Below are 17,488 nucleotides of genomic sequence, written 5' to 3' on the forward strand. Positions count from 1 at the left end.
ATTATTTATGAGCAGAAACCTAAATCAAGTGAGAAGGTTCAATGACTTTTATGTCCCAACGTTTCTCAGTTTTTTTTTTCCGCTGAGTACAGAGATTCTTACTCATCGAAAAGTACTCACGTAAATAGTAATGTGCATTTTGCAGGCCACTGGCAATGGTTTGTGTGCCAATGTTCGCGGCAGTCTGACAATGGAGGTGGTTGAGCGCCGACCATCTCACAGATGTCCATAGGAAGTGACTGCTTCCACTGCAAAGACTGACAGGAACAGGACCCGTCCTATCTATTGCGATGCTGGCAGTTGGCACATTGTATACACCATGCCTCACCGCACTATGAATGTGCCCAATAGAAGGCTATGGGGCCCTGAGTTTGCCACAGTTTATGCGACTAGCTCATGGCTAAAACACCGACCGATATGAAGAATAAATGTCCCATGGAAAATACTGTTTGATCTATAGAAAACATGAAGAGCTTAGCAGACTGGTTTATTGCTATGTGAGAAATGAGTCAATATAACATTCTATTCATTTGTCATGCACTCTCTGCATCTGTAGAGGTCACAAGGCCACTTTACTGAGAATCTGTGGAAGAGCCTGCCACAGGCTCTGGTCACAGCAAAGACAACTGGGAGCTAATCTCAAAAGGGCCTAGGGCCTATTGATTGATGGTTATGTCATAATATAGAATTGGGTTCCCTTGCATTCTTCCCCTTAGCCCTGTCATTTGCCTTCTTTTGTTGACCTTGAAGGACCTATGTCTTTTCTTGTCATACTGGACATGTAAGGCCTCAAGCACATGACTGTGTGCTTTACCCGGTCTGGAACCCTGGGTGGAGAAGCCATAGGAAGCTGAGCAGCCACACCACAAATCAAGGCAGGAAAAGGAACTACTCCACATTTTTCTGCCCGGCCATTGAACTCGGTCAATGTCTGGTAAGAAACTGTGGGGGGACCAGTGATCCTGCGAACATGGATATGGGCTCAAATTCTGCCCGTTCCGATCCGTAGAATGGAGTTTTTTGTTATAGTCTCTCTGTCAGGCTCCGCCTGACCTGCTCCCCCCACACGGCCAAAGAGCAAAACTGGTGGGGAGAGGGAGATTCATGTGCCATCTTTGCCAGAAAACTGTTGGAGGATGCATAATGAATCTATCCCTTTTGTGTTTGCTGTGTCTGGGTGTAATAGACCTCCATGGGGGCCGTCATCTGGTCGCAATTTGTACAGCCAGATAACGGACACAATATTGTTGTGTGCATGGGGCCTCACTATGTATCTATTCTATTTATCTATGCAGCATACCCTAATTTGCAGAGATTTCTAATTAAAACACCTAAATTAGGATGGTGATTATTTATGATGGTGAACATAATACTATATTTTACACTATAATATGTGTAACTCAATATACAGTATCAAGTTCTATTTTATCACGACTGTAATCGTAAGCATCTACCGCATCTACATCTACCACTAATATCCTTACATGGGAAACTTATACTATTTGCAAACATTTTGTATATTTTGCTCTGTTGTTTCTCCAGTTCTGGATGTTTTGATAGAAGTTCCAAGGAGAAGCAATTATTGACATGAAGAATGATGTACCACAGAGTAATGCTCCAGAACTATTTTTTTTACAGGGGAAGTCATTTCTACATCCATGTGGAAGGGTTCAGCTCCCAGCATGCAACCCTTTTCCTTGTTGTACGTAAGCATATGTTTCAGATAACTGTATGTCATCCTAGCATAGGCCATGGGGCTTAGACAATGTCCAGACCTTTAGAGTTTTGTTGTTCATCTATAGTTTTAGTAGGAAGTTCATGATCCTGCCTTCCATCTAATTTGTTTGCTTGATGTTTTTTTTTTTTTAGAAATGAAAGAAAGATAAAACATTCTGAATTATTCTATTCTCACCTTCCGCTTCTTTTGGGCTCCAATGACCAGTTGGGTTACAGGGAACTGGAGAAGATGCATTTGAACCATACTGAACCAGAATCCTATTTTCCACGCACAAGTGGCACGCCATTCCCAAATCTCTAACAAAACAAGAAAACATATAACCATCACAAAAATTACAAAACATAAAAAAGTTATACATTATATTATGTACTGCAGTCTTTGTAATGATCCATGGCGAGGTGACTCTCCAGTGACTCGCAATGACGTCCTGATACTTATGTGGCCATATGTCAATGCGCTTATGTTTCATTATCTCCCAGCAGGTGGCACCAAGTTATTGTACTGTACAATATATACCATATGTACGCTGTTAAAGGAAGGCTTAGCAACGTGGACACCCATGCCTTAATTTTTTGCAGCTAACTTTAACTCTAGTTTTTTTGAGTCAGCTTTTGGTAGTTTTGACTCCCTAATATATGATGGAACTCCCTGATATAAATGAACATCTACCAGTGTATATGGCGTATAGTAATTAATTTATACAATACCAGCAAGGCACCAAAACAAGTCTCCAGCACCTGTATTCTGTAACGGGAAGGATTGGAATGATTGTAGAAATGTGCTTACGCAATGCACTGATGTAAACAGCTCCTGTATTCTGCTGACGGTGCCAGGAGGGCCACTATGGGGAATCTGAATACCATGCTGCAGCTCTCCTTGAATCGCTTCCACTCAGAGAGAACAGATGTTTTTTAATGAATAACTCAAAATTCTATTGCCTAATATGTAGAAGTGCACGCTGTTCTACAGAAACTCATAGTCCGTGCCATGTACGACTCTAAATACTCTAAAAAAAGGTAGTAAAAGAGGCACAAAAGAGTAAATTCAGTCCATGTCATTTAGCCTAGGTCAACATGGGGCAATCTACTGTGATGTAACCTGATTTTCCTGCCTATGATAGTACGGAAGAGGTGCCCTGGTGCCTTATTATAATGCAGCCACAAAATGATATCAATACTGTCCCCTGACCTTCTTAAATTGGATAAAATATAGCAGTAGTATGTACATGGTATATCATTCTTAGTTAATATAGTCATTCCTGGAAGAAGTTGGCAAGGATGACCTCCAGAATATCCAATATCAATTAACAGAACATTGATGTGACACTTTAAGGCCTGCTAGTAATGTAGCACCCTACTGTTCAACAACAGCACATAGTTAAAGGGAATGTATTGAAGGGAACCTAACACCAGATTTTCACTAATACACCTAATATAGCACTATATTAACTTCTGCACACGCTTTTTAGCTAAAAAATGTATAGTTCCCACCCCCAGAAAATTAACTTTGTAAGCCTACCTAACACCCTCCCAGAGGGAGCAGTGAGTCCCAAGGGTGTGTGTTATTCATGCCCTTGTTTCTCTCATCTCATGTCTCAAGGCATGTTCCTATTTCACCCTCCTTTCTACCAACATCATCCTCTGCTTTGCCAAAGGGAGGGGGGATGAGGGAGGTGCCTAGAGACTTCAGCTGAGAGACACAGTGATTGACACACTCCCTTGGGAGTAGCTGCTCCTTCTGGCTGGGTTCCAGGTAGGCTTACAAAGTAAATTTTCCAGGATTATTAAATATGCATTTTTTAGTTAAAATCGGGCTATATTATTAGGTTTATTTTTTTTTTTAATCTGGTGACAGGTTCTATTTAATGTACATAGGAACCTTTAAACTGGAGATCATTCATTGACTTGTATAGGAGAGTGTGGAGGGCATTCTCTGTGACCTGTGCAGAGATGGAGGAGATGAGATATGACCTAAAATGAACCTAGTTCGTAGAATATGCCTGGTTTATTGTGAAGTTTATCAGTTTCATTCAAGCGCGCCTAGTGCAAAACCACCAATAGCCCTTTCAAGTACCTTACTGGTTGGGGTTGGAGTTGGACCGACACGTTGTCAAGAAAACGTCAAGAAAAACATCAAGAAAAAGTTGTCAATACTTACGGTAAGTCATGTCAGAAGTTATAAACACACCTTTGTTTTTATTGTTACTAGCACACTTTTCACAGCCCTGATGCTACTAAGAAAACACACAAATGTGTTGTTACACAGATGTCTAGGACCTCTACTTTACTCTGTCTATAGCTTTTGTTGGGTCAAAACTGCTAAAAGATTCCCTTGAGTTTGTAACTTCTACTGCTCTTATCAAATATCCATGATCTATAGTGATGAAGCAATGTCCGACTACCATCATTTTATACATAATCATCTTGGCTATCTCATACATAAATTTGACTTTCAACTACTTAGCATATGCTTAGTTATGCAGATTCTTGTGATGTAACTGCATTGTTACTGTTCTGGTGCTGAAGCAATCTTTATTTTTCATGTGGACCTCAAATTATAACCTGTTCTCAAATTCCCTTATCTGAGTGTGTTATTACATTGATTTCCAAGTGAAAGGTCAATGGTTTGAATCAAGGAACAGCCATGAAAATGATTTCCCAAGGTAAGAGAGACCGCATCATCCAGCTCATCGATAGAGTTCTCACCACCAAACTGCATCATAAGAGTGTGATAACGGAAAATTACAAAATGAAGCCTGTCTATCTATTCCAGAGCTAAGAGGTGGATGCCAGGAAAAACAAGTCAACTCATACCAAGTATATTAGTTCTGCCGTGACAGACACGACAGTGGAGGGGGCTCGTATGTTTGGTCATAATAAGATTGCATACATCTATGCAAGCACCATGCAATGCACATTACAAAAGTCTGAAATGGTGACCCAAAATAAGATCATGTAGCCTCGACTCCAAAATGTAGAATGTAGACTGGAACAGATTTAGAGAGATGAGTCAAAAGTCTATAGACCAGGCTCTGATGTGTGAAAGTGGGTCTGGAAGTATTAACGGAAAAGGGGGCTAAAACCAGAAATTGTCAAGCTTGGTGGTGGCAACCTGATGATTTATGGTTTCTTTCACACAGGGACTACAGGTAGGCGAACGTAGGCAACCACATAGGGAAGGAAAACCTATATTCATGCACCAACATTAGAAACATGTAGAAGAGATATGCTTGAATCTGATGGAGAACATTTCCAAAATAATTTAGGCAATGTTGAGAGGTGGCTTAACAAAATACTAATAAAATAATTAATTTTATTTAGATTTTTTTAGAAGCAAAACAGTAACAATAGAGTTACATGACAAGAATCTGCATAACTAAGCATATACGTTAAATTTATGTATGATATAGCCAAAATGATTGTCTATAAAATGATGATAGTCTGATGCAAAAAGCTGTATTGGAGGGTGAGACATGGAGCCTAAAAGTCAAAATTTAAAAAACATTGTTACCTTTTTGATAGTCAATGTAATATCTAGAATTAATAGGCATAGATTGATGTTTTTAGATGGCGCTGTTCCCCACTGACTTCTGGCTTCAAACTAAAACATGAAACTACTTAAAAAATGTCAAACCTTCAAGTCTACAAGTCTTTTTTTCAGTACTTGGAAGACGTATATTTTAGAAAACCATGCAGTAGAGGAAAGACTGAACTTCCATTTTGTTTAGGGGGCCCATTCAAACACATAACTCGGACTAGTTCCAATAGGGTTTAGGTGAACAAGCCTCTTACTTCCATGTGAGAACCTGCGCAAAAAACACTATCATGGAGATGACAATGAGACTTTATTGTTTTTCATGACTTCTTATAAATGTTCACCTTTCAAAGATGTGACCATCAATTGGTGGAAACCACTCAAGGGTGACAGAGCTAAGGGTATGCTGTACAATCTGTGGAGCAATGGCTACAGGCGATGGTTTGAAGGATGGCTGCCAACCTTGATATACCAGGTCTAGATAGCAGTGCATTCTGGCAACTTGATTGGGAGTGAAGGAGTCAGTGCAGTCATCATCTGAAATAAAAAAACCAAGAAATGGATATAAGCATTGTTGTGGCATGGTCCATCCTGAACACCTGAATGCAAACAGAGCCTGCAGATTGTGAAATATTTTAGAGTTAATGATCTGTGAATGAGTTTGTTCAGTCATCACTTTTGCCGGATAAGTCGGATAATGAAAGCTCTCACTCCCCTCCTCGCCAACTGTAGAAACTAACCTGAGAAATTAGAGGTCATATCAAGGTTTGCGATAACTCACAAAGCGTTTCTCAGATGAGGCATTTAAGTCCCTGATCCCTCTGTCAACCTAGCAAACAGTTGCTTCCAACTTGACTTAGGCCCGTAAGTGTGTGCGGTTAACCTAGTCGAGTGCTTGCACTATCATGGGAATCTCCAGTTAATGCTACTCTACGATCCTAAGCATCTTCAGAAGAACATGGCATTAAAAGTTAATTTCATTAGCTATAAATTCCCAGTCCACATAGTAAAATGGTTTTAGATGGAAATATACAAGCAGAAGGTGGACGCATCTAGTAGCTTTACTTGCAATGACTTCTGTCATTGATGTTAAACATTTTTGTCATTAGCTTTAAGGCTACATTCCAGGATTTCCTCAATAATTGATGGGCTTTATGTGAGTGTCCTGTAAAAAGCCATAAGTATTTGCCAAGAAAAGCAGCACTTAAAAACCTTTAATAGTCATCATAAAGCAGAAATAAGACATAAAGCTCCCTACGCTGGAGAAACTGTGTAAAAGTAATGCGTTACCTTACAGATTTTTTTTTAAAGGAGAAAAATTATATAAATATGAACATAAGAAAAAAAATAACATTTTGTCTTTTAGTACATTGGAGTATTAGGAGCAAATATTATTCCGTCTCCAGTGGAAGCGTGGAATCTACAGGGACTTTGAAGGTGTCAAGAGCATAGTAGCAAATCTTGCAGATTGGTTTTGGAAAGTTGCAATTTGGATGTCAACCAACACCACAAACTCTTACTCATGTCCCTCAAACCACTGCTGAACAATGTTGGTGAGTGGAACGGAACATTATATTGCTGAAGAACATTAGAGAAATCCTGTGACTCTCTGTGATTGGTCTGTAAAACTATTCGAGCAGGTGGTATGTGCCAAAATAGCCAAGATTTCTACAGAGAATCAAAAACTAGACCAGTTTCTAGTAATTGTTACCTACCAGTTGTAAAGTAAGACATGAATTTGGCCTTTTCCTTTTGGTTTTCATTATTTGCAACTACCACAACTAAAAGTTAACTCTGACTTGACTTTTTCCATTGTTTTTTTTCTTTTGTTGGACACTAACGTTTTATCATATATATATATATATATATATATATATATATATATATATATATATATAGGAAAAATGAAAAAAGTTTACAGCGGCACTGCATAAAAAAATAATAAAGATGGGTGCACGCACTAACGGGTCGGCCAGATCCCCCAGTCCATAAGAAAATAGAAAAAATAGGCGGCACTCCAATTTTGTGGGAAAAATTCAAGTGGTTTTTATTCCCAAGTCGCTACGTTTCAGCCTCATCCGAGGGCTTTCTCAGCCTCGGATGAGGCTGAAACGTAGCGACTTGGGAATAAAAACCACTTGAATTTTTCCCACAAAATTGGAGTGCCGCCTATTTTTTCTATTTTCTTATATATATATCTGCAAGTTGTTCTTCACACATATTGTTCTTCAAATACTATTGCGGAGAACACCGTTCTGCACGCGTGTCTCCGGAACAGATCGCAGATGTTCCCGAACATCTGCAATCTGTTCTGCACTGTGTTCTTTCACAGTGCTCGTTCAGTTTGTTATTTTACTGAAAAATGCTCGGGTCTCCCATTGATTTCAATGGGGCTCGTTACTCGAAACGAGCACTCGAGCATCGGGAAATGTTCGGCTCGAGTAACGAGCACCCGAGCATTTTAGTGCTCGCTCATCTCTAGTCAGGAGCTTTCCTGGTGTATACAATGGGGGATATAGAAGTATTATGTCTGGCTTGATGACTTTCTTTTTGCTGCTTCCCAGGTGCACGGCAAAAATGTACAGCTATTCAGGCTGTGCCTTTACTGCTTTGTTACTTTTTTGGTGCAATGCACTGCCGTGTGACTCTTCCGGTACACGGTGAGGCCATGTTTTATTCCTCCAAAAAGTTGTACAGTGGTGGATTGCACCTGATTGCATCTTTATGCAAAAGATGTGATGTGATGTATCCTAACAGTGCTGAAATGAAAGCAGTGTATGTGAAAAAATTTTGTAAATGATACTGTACTGGGGTGCAAGGGACACCAATTTCTTTCATCGGTGGGGTCCCACCCAAACTAAAAATGTATATATTTCCAAGAAAATGACTTTTAATTCTGAAATGAATTGAAAAAGAAAAAGACAAATATCTACAACAAAATCAAATTTCTATATTAAGTTAAAAAATCAGTACAAACACAATAGGATAACATAAAAATATCAGATTATAGTTCATTTAAATCCTACCATACGGACATACTCCATCCCTCAATTTTAATGAATGATTTGGTTAATTATATTTCAACGTCATATTTTCTGTAATTGTATAATGTTCCCCCTGATTTATTCTTTCCTTTCATTAATTTGATAAATATAGGCCCATACATTGCCTTATGTTACCTCTTATTACATGGCATCATATTCAGCTCACCCATATGTCAAAGTGAAAAAAAAAAATCTTTGGATTACTAAATGATTTTCTTTTCAATTGGGTTTCGAGCATTTTGGAATAAATGAAATTGAGTATTGAGTTTGTAGCTAAACAAGTTATCGTAAAAAATGGATATTCCCTTGATTTACATATAAAACAGGATTACTTTGTTAGTGTAAATAGAAGTAAAATTTCTGCCATTCCACTGCTTACAGATCAGATTTCATTGGCTGGAGAAGCCATTTTTCCAGATTCTGTCTTACTTTACAAATGCTATTTTAAATCACCGATTTTGAAACTCAACTTTCTTTAGCCAAAATTATAAAACCTTAAAGTAAATATCCTCCCTGTGTCAATTTAGGTAAAGTTCTGTGTAACTATTAAAGAGTTATAGATGTCCTGCAATACAGTTCCATTTATATTTGTTTACATATACAGGATGTCCTCAAATTACACAAAAGATAAGTTTAGTTTTGTTCTTAAGTTGAATTTGTATGTAAGTCGGAACGAGTATATATTCTAACTGTAGCTCCAGACAAAATATTTTTTGTTTCAATGTGGATTTTTTAAATTTTTGCTGTCAAGGGAAACAGACACCATACAGATGATCAATGCAGCCCGGGACTAAAGTAAAGCATCCACAGAGCTTCACCAGAGGTAACAGTGGGCATAGAGGTCTGTCTATAACTAGGCATCCTCTGTAAGTCAGGTCTCCCAAAGTCTGGAACCACCTATATATAAAACAATTACCATATATACTCGGCTTATACTCGAGTAAAAAATATATATCAAAACTCACTTTTCCGGCTTCCCCCGCTGCTGCCTATATATTGGGGCAGGGGGCTGGCTATATGCTATTATGCAAGGTCTGGCAGGCTATATACTGGGGAGGCTGTGACCAATGCATTTCCCACCCTCGGCTTATACTCGAGTCAATAGGTTTTCCCAGGTTTTTGTGGTAAAATTAGGGGCCTCGGCTTATACTTGGGTCAGCTTATACTGGAGTATATGGTAACTTCATCTTTCCCTCGGTGAACCAGTAACTGACGGCCAATCACTGGCTAAACGGTGATGTCTGACACTTACTGGAACGAAGGTACAATGTACAATGTGATTGGAAGGTTTTTTCAGGATCACAAAATATATTCTTACACACACATATGGCATAAAAATCTTGAAATTTTGATAATGTTACCTACCTGCATAGCTCATGTAGTTATTATATGGGGTGTTATGAAATGTTTGAAAGCCACAAGTGTCATTTCCTGGCCCTGGGAAAGGATCTCTGCATGTTTTATGCTTCGGGGATGGGTTGGTATCACGGCAGAGATCTCCAGTTTCATAGGAAGGATCTGTTTCCATACAAGGGTCGCTACAAGAGAGAATCTCTGATATGCCACGGAAAACATGGTACAATCCCAGGTTATGTCCAATTTCATGGATCATGGTATGCATGTGGCCAGGAACCCCAAAAAATGATGGATTCATCACAATACCACCTGTGACAGAAAATAAAGAGAGGTCACCAGAAACCTGATGATAATGCAGTGCATTTGTAACAAATGCCTAATAAGTGGTTATAACACTTTTGACTTCAAGCTAGAAATGCAACAATAGATAAAATGCAATAATCAAGGGTAATCTTTCCAAAATATAGTTAGGATATATTCACTCTAGCGTGCGCTGGAGAGGAGGTGATCCCTGCCCCTCCATAGAAAACATTGGTGCACGGCCGCAGACAGGGGGAAAGATAGAGCATGCTCTATCTTTTCCCCATGTACGGCGCGGATCGGTGCCACACATTTGTGGCACCGTACCGCCACCGGGCCGCCATAGCCGTCTATGGGGACATATATACATCCCCACAGATGGCCATCTGAGTGAGGCCTTACTTAGAGTGAGACTTTCTACAAATTAATAAATATAGCCCTTTTTAACTGGTGCTTTAGACCTGCAGGTTTGCATTTGTGGATGCAAGGTTAGCAACTAGGGCAATAAATGGCTCTGTATATATAAGACCTCATTCACATAACCATGTGTAATTTCCAGATCACAAGCAATGGGCCATGTGCTGTTGCGTGTGTTCCGTCTAAGAGCAGAAGGTGACTGTGTCCATAGGAAATGACTGACAAAAGTTTGGGACCTTTATGGTGCGTTGAGACATAATGAATGCACCAAACTGTGAAAATGCAACATAGAAGTCAATGGTGCCATGAATTAGCCACCATTGGCACACAAACACGTTGCTGTAAATGAGGTCTAAGATTTATTTGTTCTAGATGCATAATGGGCCACCAATGGCAAAAGGGAACTAATCCACTGGTATTATAAAATAAGGTTTCTTTGTCATATTTTATGCAGCTCTAAAAAAAGACCATATCTTTATGAAATCAACAATAAAACATACCTAGATGTGTAAGAACCTCCTTATCCCAAGGCCAAGTGGCAACTCCCGCCAGCTCCTCTTCTGATGAGTTTGCAAAGAATATGTTGAGTTGAGTTGATCCAGTCACGTTGAGCCGATGCTTTAGCTCATTTAAGTCTAAGTAAGCCCTGAAACATAAACATTATTATGGTTTTATGACCTTCTCTACAAAATATAAATTTTTCAATGTGACCATGATAATAATAATCAAATAAATCATCTCTTTAAAGAAAGCTTGTTCACTGACCTTCGGGAAGGTCACCATTATCATTAATCAAACATCCACATCAAAGGGATTACTGTCAAATATTAATATCAAATATCTTCCATCTGACCCAAATCTAGAGGGGTTCCAACCGCCAGCTAACACTCAATAATGTCGAAACTCAAGATTAATATCCACATATAATATAGTATAGTCAATATAACTTGAAAGCGATACAGCTAAACCATATGCAGGCATAACAAGAGTGCTAAGACATTTTTTTTACAACACACCATAAGTAAGTATTGAACAGGTAAATAAATACATTTCTTAAGGTGCTGTTGACATAAAATTCTTATTTTCCGAAAATTATAAAAAATTATATTAGGGCTTGTCTTTGGGGTAGGTCATACTTTCAGTAAAACATGGTAGCCACATGCATTACTGAGGTGGTATTTTGGCCCATTCTTCTGCACAAGTACTCCTTTAATCCTGAAGGTTTTGCGGGCCCTTTTTATGAACTCTGAGCTTTAGTTCCTTCAATTGAGTATGGATCAGGTGGGAAATTTAAGGAACTTTGAGGCACATTTACTAAGGGTTCGCGGAACGCATTTCCATCGTGTTTCCCAAAATTTTCTGTTTTCCGCTTCATTTAACTGGGGTTTTTGGCGCACACGATCGGATTTTGGCGCAACGGAGCAGGCTTTCACACGACACAAAATGGGGGGTGGGCCATCGGAAGATCCGAAGTATTTGGACAACGCGAAGGATTTAACATCTCAAATTGTGTCGCAAGCCACACACTCACATACACCAGGAAGAAGAAGGTGAAGGGACCTCAGCGGGGAAGTGACACATGCAGGATCTCGGGCGCACAATTTTGGTGAATTGGGCCGAACCTCATCTTTGTCAGACTGTCCGGATCAGGGATCTCGACAGGACCCGGTAGGTAAATGTGCCCCTTTATCTTCATTCTCTGGAACCAATTGACACCCTTGGCTGTGTATCTAGAAACATTTATTAAACGCTAGCTCCCCCAGTGCTTGATGTTGACCCTCTCGCTGCAGGTCTTTCTAGATGCACTAAGAGGCTCCACCCTTAATATATATGGCACATGACCGAGTGTTTATGACATCATGCCATGGAGGAGATTTATTGTTCTTAGAATTAGCTGGAAAAATATGTTCTCAAATTTGAGGCAAAAAACACTTATAAAATGTCTTAAAGATGTTATACAGGGGGCACATTAATGTACAATGTTAAAATGAATTCCCTATTACAAGCTACTTGCTAATATATTTTTTGGTTTCCCTTTTGCAGGTTTCTTCACTGGTTATGTCATGCCGGAAATACAGTTTCAGCACTGGGCCACTAACTTTGACTTTATGATGCCATGGGACACACGGCAGACATGTTTACTCCTCCCATCCTCACAGTCACATGTTTGAAAGGGGCAGGTTACATTTTAACTACCAATCATGTGATGTGAAACCCAGAAGGGCGGGGGCTTCGTGGTTCATGAGGCCTACGATTCACACTGAATTTGGTTGCAAGGGACAGACATTGGACTCTTCCTCAAGGGGGAGGTTACCTGTAGTCAGATGCCAGAAGGGGAAATTTGGATGCTCATATCTGACTATATTTGACTATACAGGACATAGTCCTTCAACAGAAGTTTTGGCAGCAGTGATAGCAGAAAAATTGGGCTCTCTAAATAACAGGCCACAAAATCAGGCCACAATAGCAATTCTTCATCTTTTCTAAAGGCTAGGGAGAGGTTTATGCATGCCTAGGTTCCATATCCTTACGGTAAATTATGGTACTTGGTCTTTGTTGAATCTCTGATTTTCTCAGGTTATGCATGTGACAACTATGATGGTGGTTTCCCACACAACATATCCTATTACTGGAATCATGGCTCCTGTCACTTTTTTTTAAGCCTGACAACCCCTTGAAAGACAAACTACAGATGGGCCCCATTGCAGCTTTTAGCTATATAGTTCTCATTTGTTTATTTCTTTTTTTTTTCATTAGATTTTTTGCAAAGAAAATATGTTTACAAATGGAACCAATTCTTATCGGTAAACGCTTCGATTTGCTTATTGTATGTAGTCTTTATTTGTGTTTTTGTGTATTTATCCTGTCCTATCGCCTCCCTTACTGCTGACTCCATATACTCTGTATAAATAACATATAATAGTGTTCATTCATAATGATTATCTTTTATATCATGACTATTCTGTGTAAGATGGGTTGTGTTGCCACAGTTTTCACATGAGCTTTGTAAACATTTGTAATAAAGGCAAGAAGTTAATCAAATCCAGAAAGTAAGAAAACCAAAGCAAAACCTTTGGTGCAGTTGTTGCCTTTCCATTCCTACATATCATAGAACAACATTTTAAACGGTAGGTGCTTAAAGGGGCTGTTTCGAACCCTCTGTGTGCCCCATTAGGAAATATGGAGATCCATTCTGGCACATCTAAAGGGTATAAAACCCCTTTATTATGTGCTAGAATGGAAATGCACAACTATATACAGTACGCTTTATTTATATAAAGGCTTTATTGCTGCTCTTTACAATTGGCGGATGCAATAAACTAGCAAACAAAACCACAAGTAAGTAAAAACTACAAACAGTAAACAAATAGAAGTCATTACTAATAGGAAACAACACGAATAACATATAATACCAATTAAACAAACAGTGTGAGTGCCAAAGTAGCAGAAGCAGCTTTGAGACCTATTAGCAATTAGGATGGATCTTATCTTTAGTGATGACTATAACCCTACTGTTATTTGTCGCTTCTTTCTATTTTTTTCCATCCATGCAAGACTTATTCATCTGCCACAATACTAGATAACATAGAGTCAATGGAATCCATCTTTGTTTTCATAATATAAGGTATCCGTCCTCATTGTGGTTTAAAATTTTTGCTCTTATAATGGAACAGAAAAACGTCAATCCAAATGGAGATGAGACTCCAGTTTCATATAGTAGAGTGTCCTGGAGTAAAATATGGCAAAATGTATTAGGATATGTATGCCTCGTAAAATGTTTTACACATCTTTGGGGGTCCATTTGCTATAAATCATCATAAATCTGTCTATGGAGGTCCTGAACCTCTCGTCTGAATCCCAACAACTTTTCATCACTTTCGAAATGTGATGAAAGAAGTGCAAAATGATAAAAAGTTGAACATTTTTGCACAAATGTGGTGCATATTAAGCCTGTTTGTATAACCTGTCGAACTTACTGAATATATTATCCTTCTCCTTACAGGTCTCAGTTGACATGTTAAATGTTCAAGTTCATCACAGTACAATTAGAAGACTGAAAGAGTATGTTTTTTTAATGAAGATGACCCAAATTGTGTAAAATCTGTCAAAGATATCTGTCAAAGCCACTATGGCAGCTACCATTGTAGTTATGGCCCTGATCTTTTCCATGTTGCACAAATGTTGGTGTACTCAAAAATACTGCAAATTTTTTCAGGTAGATAAAACGTTTTAATTTGTTGGCATCTGACCAAGATACCAGCCCATTTTTTTATTGGGAATAAAGAGCATTTTGATGACATTTAAAAGCTTTTTACTTAACAGTTGAGCGCCATATTGACCACTCAAAAGACGTAAAGATAGCTGAATAACTACAATGCAGCTTTATCTATAACAATTTTCTTCATCCTCATTCACTATATTTACAAACTAGACTTTCACTTCTATAAACTTCCGCCCCTGCTTCTTCTTTTTCCTCTATGCAGTAGTGGATTATCATATAGGCGGTTTGGGCAGTAGCCCAGGGCCCAAGAGTTCTAGAGGGCCCATGGCCACCCAAACCTCCTACCAAATGTAATACTGGGAATTCTTCACCCAGGAAATCCCTGTCCTGAAACCGTAGATTGAAACCAGACATAAGGGACACATCTTCCATTCCTCAAGAAGCTGATTCTAGTACCACATGTAGGAAGTGATTCCAGACTTGTAGGGATCATAATATTCATACAGCCCAGGGCCCATGGCAGTCTTCATCCGCCCCTAACTCGATGAAGAGACCCGCCACATAACACATAAATAGGATTTTTTCAATTTTTTACATTTAGAGTTGTATTCCCCAGCTGTGTCTTTAGGTGCAAAAATTTCTTCCAAAGAAGTATTCTGCATTCGTATTTATATGACTGTGTTGCCAATGAAATTCTCTAGAATTTGGTCTTAATAGTTTTTAACTTACAATTAACATTTTCATGGAACATGTACCTCAAATCAGTGTCTGGAGGTCTGAGTCCAGCACTTGGGAGGTCTGTAGTCAAGTATTTCTGTAATTCTTTGAGGATAGACTATACATATCACTATGTAAGTACTGACCCACGCTATCCAGATATTATCCTGCACTTTAGTCACAGATAATTTACTTCCTCTGTACGCAATCTTACCCATATTACTTAAACTTTTCCAGACTAATTGACAAAAAATAATTCCAGACACAATTGATATTATCATTAATGAAGCATTGAAGTAAGTAACAGTTTTGGCATAAATTATATATCCACATTATTCCAAATTCTACCTTCTGATGCCTCGGGGTAAGTAATAGGTCTCACATTCTTGCCCTTTTTAAGCTCAATTTAGAGAATGTCTGCTTTGGATAATCCATTCCTGTTAACAGACAACTTCCAGTATGAAACTTATTACAAGGTGTCCTGCTGCTGACACCTATAGGGATCAGTTACATTCAAAGAAGGAGCATAGCCACAAGCATCTTTTCATTTATTAATTCAAAAACTACACAATTTGCTTAAATTAATAATAAATAGTGAAGGTCAGCTCACTAAGGCATCAGCAAATGAGACTGCTGCGGATAACAGAAAGTTTTCTATCTCACCCCAAATGCTTTATTTCAATTAATAATGTTAAAAGGGTTGATCACTATAACAAATCTTTACTTGGGTAAGTACAAGGCCCTAATAGAGTCGATGATATATTACTTACCGATATTAAAGTATTTGTAAAGCCGTCGTGACCAGTAGGTCACTTGATCAAACAGAGGCCGGACTCAGATAGAGCAATCAGTAATGACCCACTCCCACGGCAGCAATTGTTAGGGTGTGTCCTAGACATCTTCATGTCCCCCCAATAGCTGATAGGGGGGATGTTATGACAGAGGGGGGCATTTAGACAGTAATGGATCAGAATGCAGCAGGACACAGGATGTCCAAGGAAGACCCAAGTGTCAGATGCTTTACACAAACTTTACTAGGGTATGCAATATATGGGTGAGGGTCTTGTACTTAACCCTGCAACAATTTGTACTAGTGCCCAACCCCTTTAATTATTGCTCTCAAAAGATCTGTATACACATATACATGTAAGTAGAAACACATATTCTGTACATGCGTGTCTATACTCCTATACACTTTACATATACATGTAAACACTTGTCCACACATATATTGTTAGCACTTGTGATTATTTTGCCCTCTCCACTTCGGGGAGTGGCCGTCCCGTTACTGTCCCCACGCCGGCCCACTTGCTTCTGCCGCCAACTTTTCATATGTTTCTAAATATGTTTACGGTAGCCTCTTGATGTATGCCGCTTTAAAAATGCAGCACAAGCGCCGGCGTATGATAAATATGCCCCACTGTCTATATAGAGTGAGACATGCACACTGACCACATACATAGGGGGCACATTCATCACATACAAGGGGGAACACATCCATCACATCCATTACCAAATGAACATGGGGGCACACATAACACTTAGCAGATTCAGTCACAGGTTATGATGTGTATGAGACATTCAGTCTGACAACATACATGGGGCACAAACAGCACATAGCAGAGTCCATCGCTGGTTATGGCAGTGACAAACACAAATATAGTAGGAGACGGGAACATGTAGTTTATCACTTTCCATTACTGTAGTAATGGAGAGGGAGAAACCGGTACTGAGGGCTCTTAGGAGTTGTAGTATTCTGTGTCGGCCCTCTTGGATATAACTTCTCCTTCTTTAGAAAGTCCATAAAGCTAATCCTAAAAACATAAAGCTTAAACTGAAAGCTTTTATGTATCATATTATGCCACCAAAAATCATACAAAAGCAAAAAATATAAAATGATACTCCAATAAAAAAATAAATCCTCTCACGCCAATGCAACACATTGACACAGTCGCCATATCTAATTGAGATTATAAAAACGTGAAAATTTCTAATCTTGAATAGAGATGAGCGAACACTAAAATGCTCGGGTACTCGTTATTCGAGACGAACTTTTCCCGATGCTCGAGTGCTCGTCTCGAATAACGAACCCCATTGAAGTCAATGGGAGACTCGAGCATTTTTCAAGGGGACCAAGGCTCTGCACAGGGAAGCTTGGCC

The 17,488-nt window shown here is 39.0% G+C and overlaps 1 protein-coding gene across 1 annotated transcript in view; it reads right to left on the reverse strand.

Moving 5' to 3' along the window:
• PAPPA (pappalysin 1) overlaps positions 1–17,488 on the reverse strand; it is a 192,670-nt gene that overhangs the window by 107,261 nt on the left and 67,921 nt on the right. Inside the window, exons 3-6 of the mRNA XM_072125355.1 lie at positions 10,890–11,035; positions 9,682–9,981; positions 5,617–5,809; positions 1,913–2,034 (exon numbers count right to left, since the gene is read on the reverse strand). Coding sequence (XP_071981456.1) covers positions 1,913–2,034; positions 5,617–5,809; positions 9,682–9,981; positions 10,890–11,035 — 761 coding nt within the window. The remainder of the gene's footprint in view (positions 1–1,912; positions 2,035–5,616; positions 5,810–9,681; positions 9,982–10,889; positions 11,036–17,488) is intronic.

Source organism: Engystomops pustulosus, chromosome 9 (genome assembly GCF_040894005.1).
Source record: "Engystomops pustulosus chromosome 9, aEngPut4.maternal, whole genome shotgun sequence".
Taxonomy (NCBI): domain Eukaryota; kingdom Metazoa; phylum Chordata; class Amphibia; order Anura; family Leptodactylidae; genus Engystomops; species Engystomops pustulosus.